General features: G+C 41.0%; 1 protein-coding gene and 1 long non-coding RNA gene across 2 annotated transcripts; both read right to left on the bottom strand.

Annotated features, from left to right (window-relative positions):
- Positions 1–7,015: 7,015 nt before the first annotated feature.
- Positions 7,016–7,856, bottom strand: LOC119297153. The gene is made up of 4 exons (XR_005145553.1): positions 7,760–7,856; positions 7,612–7,679; positions 7,465–7,530; positions 7,016–7,374 (listed from the first exon to the last, which is right to left on the bottom strand). It is a non-coding gene; the product is annotated as an uncharacterized LOC119297153 (long non-coding RNA).
- A 227-nt stretch (positions 7,857–8,083) lies between these two features.
- Positions 8,084–10,596, bottom strand: LOC119297152. The gene is made up of 2 exons (XM_037575049.1): positions 9,680–10,596; positions 8,084–9,591 (listed from the first exon to the last, which is right to left on the bottom strand). Exons 1-2 carry the CDS (start codon positions 9,875–9,877, stop codon positions 8,911–8,913), a joined length of 879 nt encoding a protein of 292 aa, XP_037430946.1. The 5' UTR covers positions 9,878–10,596; the 3' UTR covers positions 8,084–8,910.
- Positions 10,597–12,840: the final 2,244 nt, after the last annotated feature.

Raw genomic sequence — 12,840 nt, 5'->3', positions numbered from 1 at the left:
CCACTAAGGGTTTTAGTCCTTTAACTTTTAAAGGATCGTCTAGAGATGGCCTTATGACTTGTTTATTTCAGTTCTTCATAATGTGATACTCTATATGTGCAACTATTTGCCGTGTAGTTCAATTTCATCAATAACAGTTTCAACAATACCACTATGAATTACGATATTTGGTTGCTGTTAGGGATATTGCAGTTAACATGCCTTTTCGTTTTTAACAATAACTAGTGTACTTTAGACCTGCACAATACCAGTTTGAATGATTATTTGCTTGTTTTTAAATTTTATGCCTGATGCAATTAACACACCTTTCCACTTCTTGTTGCTTAACTAGTGTGCTTAAGCCTGCACACTGAAGCTATCATTTGTAGATTATGTTGTCTACCATGGATATATTTGGTTGATGTTTAGCCTGTTGTGCTTAACATGCCTTTATATGTATTCATGTAGGACAATATTGAGAACAATGTTGTTTTCCATCGAGGTTAGTTTCATCTTATTGCTTATATGTACTCATTGTTCAGGATATCAGTAGCTGGTACCATATAGCCTGGGGCTGATAAGGGATTAATCGTCGAATCAGACATTTTACTGAATATATCTGTAACCCATTTATCAGTAGGTTAACTAGGGCCATATTTAATATATCTGAGGCTACATAGCAACATGCATTGTACTGAATGACTAAATGTGCAATCCCAGGCTACATAGCAACAAGGAAGAGTGTTACCTTAATGTTCTGTTGATGTCTAGATATACATGTAATAAAATCTTATATAATGGGATGGAGGGAGTGTTGTACTACATCATTTTTCAATTGTTGTTTAGCTTCTAATATTAACTTGGTGCTTTTAGTACATATATCATTGCCAAAGTTCCACACATTGACCCTTTCTAGGGCAATGAGATATTCATGAACCAGCATCAAGTGAGAAAACTGATAAAGACTTTTATTAAAATGGGTCCAAAGACGTCAATCGAACTATTTCTTTACACTTTATGCAAGACAACAGTGAACATCAGGATGGTAAGTAAGAACCCTGTAGCCTTCTTATTACTGCTCGTAATGAGTTGTGTTAGATGACAATGTCTAAATCTTTTCTCTTTTGCAGTGGATCCTGAAGTAGTTTATGTAAGATTACCTCTCAAACTACATGATTGGCGGCCGGCCATCACAAGGGGTTGTACTAGAGTCCTGCATGCCTTACGCATCTAGGAGAGCAAAATAGGGTCATTCCGCTTCACCTTGTTCCGGAATGTCTATCACCTCTTTCTTTACCATTTGTAATAGTACAAGTATAGAACCCTGGTTCATCATTCTTTAATTGGTGCTTATGTAATTCTTAAACATATGTACCTGTGAATCGACTAATGCATTGGTTGTTTGAACCTGATGGATATGAATAAAGCTATAGCCTACTTTCAAGTTTAAATTAGGTACAATTTTAAATAGCAGCAATTAAATTACGGCGAAATTACAGTGTGCAGGTCATTACGGCGCACACGTAATAAAGCACAACGTGTGCAATATACATCATAAACCGACACGATTCACGGAGAGGAAACGTGTGTAACAATGCACACAGTTGCCATTTGTAAAGCATGTGTGATGTAAGACACTATCACATACAGTGCGGGAAAACTAAATGTGTGTGATTGTCTACCTATCGTACATGGTTTATAATCATGAACTGTTTGTGATGTGCCAAGCATCATAAAACTCTTGTGCCTGGAATTTGCCTGGAAAACTCTCGTGCCTGGAATCTGCCTGGTTTTAGGTAAAACCACAAAAATCTGACTACGATGGCAATGCGAGCACAAACGAGTAGCAAGGATGAAAGCCTTTGGTATATTCGAGATATCAGAAACGGTTATATAGGGACAACTGTATGCATTAAGGCTCCCTATCCCCCGTTGGTTTGCGGGTCGTGCGGGAAGGACCCCGTATCGCCATCACTCACTAGGCGACGGTTCCAAATGCCGTCGCAGAAAGGGGTTAAAAACTGTTTGTATAGCACCGACGCATACTGGTGGGACAAGAGGATGTGCAACCCCTTCAAGGTTTCTAGGACATGCATTGGCAAAAGCTCAAGACTCTTCATTTCTATTTTAGTGATCCAAGATCACATTGAGTCCATAGGAAAGCCAATACTATTAAAAGGGGATGAGGTGTTGCTTAATGGCTTGCTTGCTCAAATGCTTAGTGATATTGCTCCAAATCCCTCAACGACATTCTCATTCCAAATATGTCAAAAACCTAAACTTCAACTCAGCCCCACCGATATTTCCTATCTGGAGCGACCGAGTTCATATTCCATAGCCACTGCCAGAATCCCTAACAGTTCGGTCACACCGATACAGATCTCGTTCTCATCATGGGCCTTGCCAATTCTCTATTGCTTGTTGCAATTATTTCGTTCTCACTGAGTTGGCTTGACATTTTCTCTGTTACCTTATTATGTAACTTCGGTCTCATCGAGTTGATGCAATCAGTGCCATCGAGTAGATGTTTGCCCTAAGCCCTAGCACATCGGTGCCACCGAGTTGTTGTAGTCGGTCCCACCGAGATTCCTAACGTTTACATTTTGAACTAAATCGGTCTCACCGAGTTCGTCTATTCAGTCTAACCGAGTTGGGTCAAATCTTGTAACAATTGGACTTTGTGTGGAGGCTATATATACCCCTCCACCCCTTCTCCATATGTGAGAGAGCCATCAGAATGTGCCTACACTTCCAGCATACATTTTTTGAGAGAGAACCACCTACTCATGTGTTGAGATCAAGATATACCTATCCTACCACAAGAATCTTGATTTCTAGCCTTCCCCAAGTTGCTTTCCACACAAATCATCTTTCCACCATATCCAAATCTATGTGAGAGAGCTGAGTGTTGGGGAGACTATCATTTCAAGCACAAGAGCAAGGAGTTCATCATCAACACAACATCTATTACCTTTTGGAGAGTGGTGTCTCCTAGATTGGTTAGGTGTCACTTGGGAGCCTCCGACAAGTTGTGGAGTTGAACCAAGAAGTTTGTAAGGGCAAGGAGATCGCCTTATTCATGAAGATCTACCCGAGTGAGGCAAGTCCTTCGTGGGCGATGGCCATGGTGGGATAGACAAGGTTGCTTCTTCATGGACCCTTCTTGGGTGGAGCCCTCCATGGACTCGCACAACCATTACCCTTCGTGGGTTGAAGTCTCCATCAACGTGCATGTACAATAACACCACCTATCGGAACCACGCCAAAAATCTCCGTGTCTTCATTGCATTTGCACACTCCAATCCTATCCCTTTACTTTCTTGCAATTACCATGCTTTACTCTTTCTGCTGCATATACTCATGTCATGCTTTCTTGCAATGTATTGTGAATGCTTAAACTTGTGCTAAAGCTCCACCTTAACTTGAATAACTTAAAAATTGCCAGTTTTACTTGTTGAGGGTCTAATCACCCCCTCTAGACCCCTCTTCTCGATCCTTTCAATTGGTATCAAAGCTTTGGTTTCCATTGCTTTGGTTTAATCACCATTGGACGAAGATGGGTGAGTCTATGATCAGGAGTATTAGACATAGAGTGCCTATGCTTGACGGAGGGTTCTATAATTCTTGTAAGAATTAGATGCTTGAGATTTTCAATGAATATGATTTGAACAAGTATATTACTATCCCTCATGTGCCCCCTATTGATCCCTTGCATCCTACCCATGATGAGTATCTTGACATGACCCGCAATCTTAGAACTATTGATTCTATCATTAAAGGATTTCCTAGAAATTTTCTTGTTTGCTTGCCTACATTAATGTCCTTATACTATAAGGAAATATCTTGAGGAGCGCTTTCCAAACTATTACTTGAAAAATCTAGATGAGATTCTTCAAAAGTCCATTGCTTTTCAAAATATGGATCCCAGTGATCCTAAATTTGATGATTGCCCATCTGAGCTCCTTGACCTTATGCATGCCAAAGAAGATGTTGGAGTCATTAGTAGCATCATTTCGCTCCGACTGAACTCGATCCCTCCGATTCAAACCTATTGGCTCGACAGAAATACAAGGTCCCTTGTGAATAGTTCATCGATACAACCAACATGGACCAACTCGGTCGCACTGAGAAGTACCTTTTGTGACTCTGTCATTTCGGAGCCACCAACAGAAAATGAATCGGTGTCACCAATTTCAACTCTGAGAAAATGATTTGCCATTTCTTTCTCTCTATTTTCTACAGCTCCACTCAATGATTCTTTCCTCTATTACCATAATAAGCTATTCACTGCCTTGTAGTGACTCTCAAGGATCACACCTACTTGACTCATGCTCCAAAAGTGCCCGTCTTGGAAATTGATGTCAAAGGGGGAGAGAGAGCACATCAAAGCTTATCATATGAGCACACCTAAGCTCTTCCAGATGCTTGTTAACAAACAGGAAAAAAAGTCACGTGTCTTTAAGAGGGGAAAGACATGTAAATATGTCTTAGCTTTTGCTAAAATTCTTGTTGCTCTGAGTTTGGTTGATATTACCTTATCTTGCTCTGATTTTATCTCACACTACCTTCTCCCATTATCAAATATCAGATTCAGGGGGAGAAAGAGTTCATGTCTACAGGGAGAGAAAAATATTTGGAATTCATCGCACATATTTAAATATTTGGGGACATGTCTATATCTAAATAAAGTACTCAGTACTCACCCATTACATGTCATCCCAGTCTTGGTATTCTTGTGGTTCTTAACATGCTTTATTAGGAGTGTTCTTCTATTATATAACCCTGTTTTCTCAAGTCCACTGTTTCCAAAGTCAGCTGAAGACTACAAGGTAAGTATATGCATCACACTCATGTGCATGATGATCTCTTGCTGGTGTACATATTGTTTGCAAGAGGGATTCATAACCATGGAGGTACATTTCTAAATCATATAATACGCTCTGATGCATATAGCCAAGATACATGTAACTCTCTGCTTGCTCTATCATGATAATGCATTCACATGTTTGTATAATTTATCTTCACATGATTGCATACATGTAGAGGGAGCTTATGCATGTTACATGTTCCTTCAAAGCTTTACCTGCTACTCTTCACATCATTTACCTAAGGCTTTGATGTATGTTGTCATCAATTACCAAAAAGGGGGAGATTGAAAGCAGAAGTGCTCCCTGGGTGATTTTGGTAATTAATGTCAACATATCTCTTGTTGGACTAATGCTTTTATCTAGTGTATTTCAGACAAGTTTGACAATGGCATGGAAAGGACAAGAGGATGTGGAACCCCTTCAAGGTGTCTAGGACATGCATTGGCAAAAGCTCAAGACTCTTCATTTCTATTTTAGTGATCCAAGATCACATTGAGTCCATAGGTAAGCCAATACTATTAAAAGCGGATGAGGTGTTGCTTGATGGCTTGCTTGCTCAAATGCTTAGTGATATTGCTTCAAGTCCCTCAACCGCATTCTCATTCCAAATATGTCAAAACCCTAAACTCCAACTCGGCCCCACCGACATTTCCTATTTGAAGTCATTCGAGTTCATATGACATAGCCACTGCCAGAAACCCTAACAGTTTGGTCACACCGATACGGACCTCGGTCTCACCGAGATGGCCTTGCCAATTCTCTGTTGTCTGTTGCAATTATTTTGGTCTCATCGAAATAGCGATCGGTCTCACCGAGTTGGCTTGACATTTTCTCTGTTGCCTTATTGTGTGACTTCGGCCTCACCGAGTAGATGTTTGCCCTAAGCCCTAGCACATGGGCCCCACCAAGTTTTTCCAATCAGTCCCATCGAGATTCCTAACATTCACATTTTGAAGTAAATCGGTCTCACCGAGTTTGTCTAATCGGTCTGACCGAGTTGGGGCAAATGTGTGTAATGGTTGGATTTTGTGTGGAGGCTATATATACCGCTCCACCTCTTCTCCATATGTGAGAGAGCCATTAGAACGTGCCTACACTTCCAGCATACATTTTTTGAGAGAGAACCACCTACTCACGTGTTGAGATCAAGATATATCAATCCTACCACAAGAATCTTGATTTCTATCCTTGACCAAGTTGCTTTCCACTCAAATAATATTTCCACCATATCCAAATATGTGTGAGAGAGTTGAGTGTTGGGGAGACTATCATTTGAAGCACAAGAGCAAGGATTTCATCATCAACACAACATCTACTAGTAAAATGCCCGTGTGTTGCTACGGGCTATAATGGACATAAATAAATCGAAAAATCATTAAGATTGTGTTGAAGGTTGAAACTCATTTCTCCTCATATGTCCAGGCGTGTTCGGACATCAAATGGGATAACGGGCTCCCTAAAATTCAATTGTATTGACAGCATGCCCCCTAAATCCAGATCATATGTGGGGAGAAATCTGGTTTCACGAACTATTCGCCATGTAATCCAAACACGCGACCCAACACAAAACCCCCACCTCATGACGCACCCTTCCCTTTTCTTGCCAGTCCATCACCTCCCCGCTCAGTTGCCCATCGTAGCATGCATCCATCTGTACGTTGCAGATAGAATCCCTTCTATTATGAGTACTAAAGATATAGAGAGAATTCCTTATTTGACACTACCTTAAAATGTGGTTCCCTATTTGGCCCTGAAGAAAATTTTCTTCCTTGTTTGACACATGCACTAATTTTTTTCCCAATATGACACTCTAGTGCATTTTGTTCACTAACGGTGTTAAAGACAAATGTGAAAATACCTTTTTACCCCTGGTGCATAAAGTGAGCAAAAATCTGTACATTACAATATATACACTTATGTTACATATTTGGTCATGTTAAATGACCAATTGAGACCCCATAACTTGGACAATGATCTGATTTCAATCCAAAAAATTGTCCTCTTATTTTAATTCAAAAAATGGAAATTTGGCAAAACCTCCCCTGTAATTTGATCCCATATCTCACACAATTCACATATATATGTACATATATACACACAATATGCATCACAACATGAACAACAAACAGAAGCAGCCATGTTCACACATACATCACATTTAGGTTCACATTCACCACATACATCAGTACTAGTTGGCATGCATCACATATTGTTTCACATATGAGGTCAGGTCCACAAGTACATCACATGAGCAGCACAAAAGGACATCCAAAAGTAACCATGACATTAAGGAAAACATGAGAATCACAAACTGAGCCGCCTTTTGCTTCTTGTGCTCATTGAAGGGCTTGCAGAGTTAAATTTTTTGCTTCTTGTGCACATTGCTGGGCTGTCTTGTGGCACCATAGGAATCTTTTCAGTGCACTCCTTACTCTTGCCCCTAACCTTCACAGGAACATTTGTTTCATCGCCGTGCATAGGAAACTCGATGGAAATTGGCTCCGGATGTTTTGAGCCGGTTCTTGATCTGCACTTAGGCATGTAAGGCAGCAGTAGTTTTTCGCAATTGAAAACAAACAAATATTCATAACATGTCAACTAAAAAGAGAAACAATACCTCTTGGATCGAACCGATTCATATTTCCCCCCTTTTCCCTTTTTGTTTGTATTCTTCAAGCTTTTTCTATGGTGAGAAGAAAGCAATAAGAATACAGAACAAGTTTTAATTTAACTAAATCTCAAAATCTGAACTAGTTGTAATCACCTTTTTGATGCTCCAGCACTAGAGTTAGTATGTTTCCCCCTTTTTTGGTTGTAGTTTCCAAGCTTTTGCTATTATGGTGAGCAGAAAGGTACTTACAATTCAAACATTGTTTTCGTGTATTTATGAGCACAAGTGTAAAATTACGAACCTTGGGGGAAAACACATTCTTGTTGGTACTCCATCTTTGCAAGGCACAATGGATAACTCAGCTATTTTGGTTGTCTTTGTCCTTTTCTTTGGTGGTTCTCTACACACAAGAGATAGGAAAGTATTGAACATGTATAGTTGGAAGAATAATGCAAAAATGAGTAAATCTATACTACTCCCTCCGTTCCAAATTACTCGTCGCAAAAATGGATGTATCTAGAACTAGAATACATCTAGATACATCCATACCTACGACAAGTAATTCGGAATGGAGGGAGTACCTCACAGCCATCATTGCAGCAATGTCCTCTGGATTTACCTTCTTACATTTGTGCCAATGATGCCCATATTCCTTACAAATAGGGCATAAGTGTTGACCACTTTTCCTTTTCTTCTCACCGCAACCTTTGTACCTCTCAGTTTTACGCCTACCAGCCGTGGCCTTCAATAGTGGTGGATGCATGAAGAATCCATGGTCAGATTTAGGCCATTGGGTCTTGTCCGGCATAGCTGGAATTAGTTGGGCATAAGCTGCTCTATATTTGTCAATAGAGAAATACAAGTCCACATAGTGTCGTATGTGTGCATTGCTAAGTGACGTGATGAATGCAAGATCATGTTTGCAAGGATGGCCAGAAACTTGCCATTGTCGACAAGAACATGTCCCCTCTTGCAAGTTGACCACAAACCTAAAGCCACTACCACCTAATGCAGTTACTTCAGCCACTTCTTCTGAGCTTTCTACCACCTCCAAGTTTAATTCCCTGGTCATTGCATTCAGCTTCTTAATTATGTGGGGCAGAATCAAACCATCTAACTCCTTTGCTACTTTTCTCCTTCGGTTCCACAATATCATAATCAATTGTCTCGCCTTATCAAAGAGGTCATCCAAGTTCAAGGACTTGTGGTGCTTAATCCAATTGTTAAAGCTCTCGGCCAGGTTGTTGGTTACATAGTCTACCTTGCATATAGTTGAGAATTGACTCCTAGACCACAACCTATTGTGCCACTTCCTTATATATGCAGTTGCAGCTGGCTTTGTTGTCTCCATAGCAACCCAATGTTTGTCAAATAAATATGGGTTCCATGAGTAAGCAGCAGCCCAAAGGTGGTCATCAAACACCTTCCCATGGAACTTCTTCTTGAAGTTGGTCACCAAGTGAAACATGCATTCCCTATGTTCTGCCTCTGGGAACACTCTTTCACCCCTGTCATTACTGCTTGACCAGCATCGGTGCATATGGCCAACCCATTTGGTGATCCTATGGCCTGTCTTAGCAATTGCATGAACCAAATCCAATTCTCGTTAGTTTCAGAATCAAAGACTCCAAAACTAACCGGATACATCCAATTATGGCCATCAACGGCGGTAGCACTAGCCAGCTGCCCCTTGAACCTGCCCGTCAAGAATGTGCTATCTATTGCCAAATATGGTCTGCAGCCACTAAGGAACCCCTCTATGCAAGGTTTCATAGCAACAAAAATTCTTCTAAACCTGATTTTACCATTTATTGTGTGATGATCAATCTGGACTATGCTACTGAGGCAACAACTTTCAACTTGTGCCTTAAACCTATACAAATTGTCAAAGCTGATATCCCAATCACCATATAGTTGCTTCAAGGCTAGCAACTTACCCATATATACTCTCTTGTAGTTGATTTTGACCTTGTGGTGTTCTTTAAGCTTCTTTCGCAATTCCTTTGCTCCTAGAGTTGCATCTTCAATGAGCCAGTCCTTCACCTTCTCACATATCCAGTACTTAGTTGCATTCTTGACCTTCTTTTTCCTTCTTGCACTAGAGCAATCATGACCAAAAGGGTTTTTTTTCACCTACAAAAGAAGAATATAATTAGTTAGCTAAAAACTCTCAAACAATCATGCAAGAAATGTTTACAAACGAGCAAAGTTAGAGAGTTACCACTACGGTACACAAATCATCCGTTGTAGAAGCATGTATCCTCCATGGACAATTATCTTCATCTCTTCTTTTACAATAGCCCCTAAACCTACATAGTGCACTCTTCTCTGTGTTATACTCAAATTCATGTTTGATAGCATGCTGAGAAAGGGCCAACTTAAACTCCTTCATATTGGGATATATGAAACCTTCAGTCATAGGAGGGTCATCCTTATCATACTCTATATTTGGGGCATGATTTACCTCATGCAACTCCTCATCCTCCTCTACTTCAGTCTCGTCCTCGCTCTCATCCTTACTCTCATCCTCACTCCCATCCTCACTCTCATCCTCACTCTCACCATCAGCAACATAGTCTTGGTCCTTTTCTTTATCAGGAAAAGAACCATATTTAGAGCTTTAGGTTCTTCCTTCAAATACATATTCTCTTCATCAATCCCAACATGTTCATTCTCCGGTATTGGTTTGCGAAGATAACTATCATCATCTTGGTCTATGTTGTTCTTAGGTTGGATATGCACATCACTATAATACTCAATGATAGGCTCATATGGTTCAGAGGGTTCCCAATATACAATGAACATCTGCACCATCTTTGACTTAGCATGTTTCTCAAACATATACATCAACTCTTGGTCTGATTTTATTTCTGGAAACGTTTTCAGAACTTCATCATAGTAGTGAACATGCGCAACTTCCAAATAACGTGGTTGGTACTGCACTATAATTGATTCAACCAAATCTTCATAATTTGTCAAGTCGGAATCAATAACCTTCTCGAAATAAAAGCACATGGGCTCTTTTCTAGCTTTTTTTGGGTTGCCAAGCAATCTAATTTTCAGTACATAACAAGAATTTGGATCCATCCTGTACATAAAAGAGAAACTTATGCATGAACATTGCTACTGGATATGGGTCAACCTGCTCCTCCTTCTAATCCTGCATTTGAAGAGAAATTGTGGAAGGAACTCACCCTTCTAAGTCTGCAGCCGCACCGTGGCCCAAGCCTGCATCCATGCCCAACCTTGCAGCATCGCCATGGCCTGCACCGCCCGCAACATCACCATGGCCTGCGCCCGCAGCTGAGCTCATCGGCAAGTGCTGCATAGCCGCGCCATGGCCGCGAGCAGCGGACCTCACCGATGAGCCATCCCCAGCCCCGCCTTGGCCGCCGTCCGCCATGCCTGGGTTGCTATCCGCCGCGGTGCTTGCTCCGGCGCCCGCAGCCGTGCTTGATCCTCCGCCTGCAGCCACCCCTTGAGCCATGGCCCCTCAGCTCACGCCGCCGCCGCCGCTGTACGAGCCTGCAACCCGCCACCGCCGCCGCTAGGGTTGGGGGTGGGGAATCAAAGAAACAGAGAGACGAGAGGATGGCCAGATCGGGATCGGGCTTGTGGGCTAGCGACTCTGGTCAAAACTCCTTGTGGGCTAGCTACTAACACGGGGGTATTTTGGTCCATCCAAAAACAATTTAACGGAACAGTGTAACAAAACGGACGACGATGTCACGTAAGGAAGAAAATTTAGACTACATGTCAAATAGGGAAAAAAAGTTCTTCAGGGTCAAATAAGGAACCACATTTTAAGGTAGTGTCAAATAAGGAATTCTCTCAAAGATATATCATCATTTCTCCATTCCAAATTTTGCACCTGAAATTAAGGGAGCATTTTTATACCTCGCACGTTTATATCTCTAGGCATGGCTAGCCTTGCCAATGGATGCTACCCAAATCGACTCGCCTGCTCAACCGAAGAAAAAGCTGGAAACTGCTGGCAACAAGGCTAGCTTGCCCAGGAACCAAATCCTTTGCTACCTTGCTTGGCGAGGCTAAGTAAGGGCTTGCACGAGAACCAAACATTCCCTAACTCTCTCTCTATCTATCTATCTCTCTCATCGCTCCTCCCTCTTCCCAATCTCCACAGCAAAGCGTTCCTCCTACTGCTTCGTTCTTCTTCATCTAGGAAGCCAAATAAGGAGAGGAGGGGTGGCTCTAGGTAGAGTATCTTCTCTGGTGACCACCAACCACCACTAGGTAATTCATGTCCCTCTGGCGAGCACCAACCACCATCTTCTTCGATGCATTGCTCTCTCTCTCTCTCATCCTCGACATCTTTCTCCTCCCAGTGTTTGAGCCCTCCTTTAATATTATGTTCCATATAATATATAATCCTTTTTGATTTGGAAGTTTTTTATCTCTTTTTGGGACCAGCCAGTTGGATAGTAATTTAATTGTTTGAACTTTCATTTATTTTATAGTAGTTTTCTTCTAATCTAAGCTTGCTCTAGCATTATCACCAGCTCAAAAGTCCACCATATTACCTTACCTTTGCTTGGGCACCTTTTTAAAATTTCAACTAATTTATTTTGTATTGCAAAGAATGAATAATGCACATTGCTACACGATGAATTGCATTGTGCTAAATTAGTTGTAGTACATGGTTAGTAAGAACCGAGTCACAACCACTCACACCTCACACACTACTCCCCAGGCCACAACCACTCGACCCAATCTGGACAACCGCCTCCACTACCACCAACCTCACACGCTTTCCCCTTCCATCACAAACCCTCGTAACCCTAGATCCAACATTGCTGAGTTGGTCCTCATTGTATTGTCGTGTCGGTGAGGAGTTTTACTCTACAGTGATTAGAGGAAGATATTTTTTTCATTCGGTAAAGAATAGGTTTACATTGCCCTGAGTTATTATCCCCTAGTAATCACAAATTAAAGCAAGCATATCCCATCCTAAGAATCTAAAGTGCACATGTGTTACTAAAGAAAACATACAAATAAACATTTATTTATGACACAAAAACTAATGTGTGTGTATAAATATATGTCAAAACAACATCAACTATGTATACACTGGATTCTTCCAAAACAACTCCAGATGTCTTCAGTTATTCAATACAAATTTTGATGTCTGTTGCCAAATAGGTTTTCAACCATGGTTCAAAGTCCATCATTTCCATGTCAATGCTCGAGTCCCCACAACAACATTACCTAGACAAACAATTAATCATAAAGTGGCAGAAGCTAATACTAGTTGTGTTTACTTCATCCAGCGGATGCCTTGAATATATATGTTGATTACTATGAGATATATGTAAACAAGCCTAGATAGCCCTATAGCCGTTATTTCAAAGTTCACCAAAATAC

This window comes from Triticum dicoccoides, chromosome 5A (assembly GCF_002162155.2).
Source record: "Triticum dicoccoides isolate Atlit2015 ecotype Zavitan chromosome 5A, WEW_v2.0, whole genome shotgun sequence".
In the NCBI taxonomy this organism is placed as follows: Eukaryota; Viridiplantae; Streptophyta; class Magnoliopsida; order Poales; family Poaceae; genus Triticum; species Triticum dicoccoides.
Note: the sequence above shows the minus strand (reverse complement) of the source record. Positions and strands in the feature narration are given on the sequence as shown.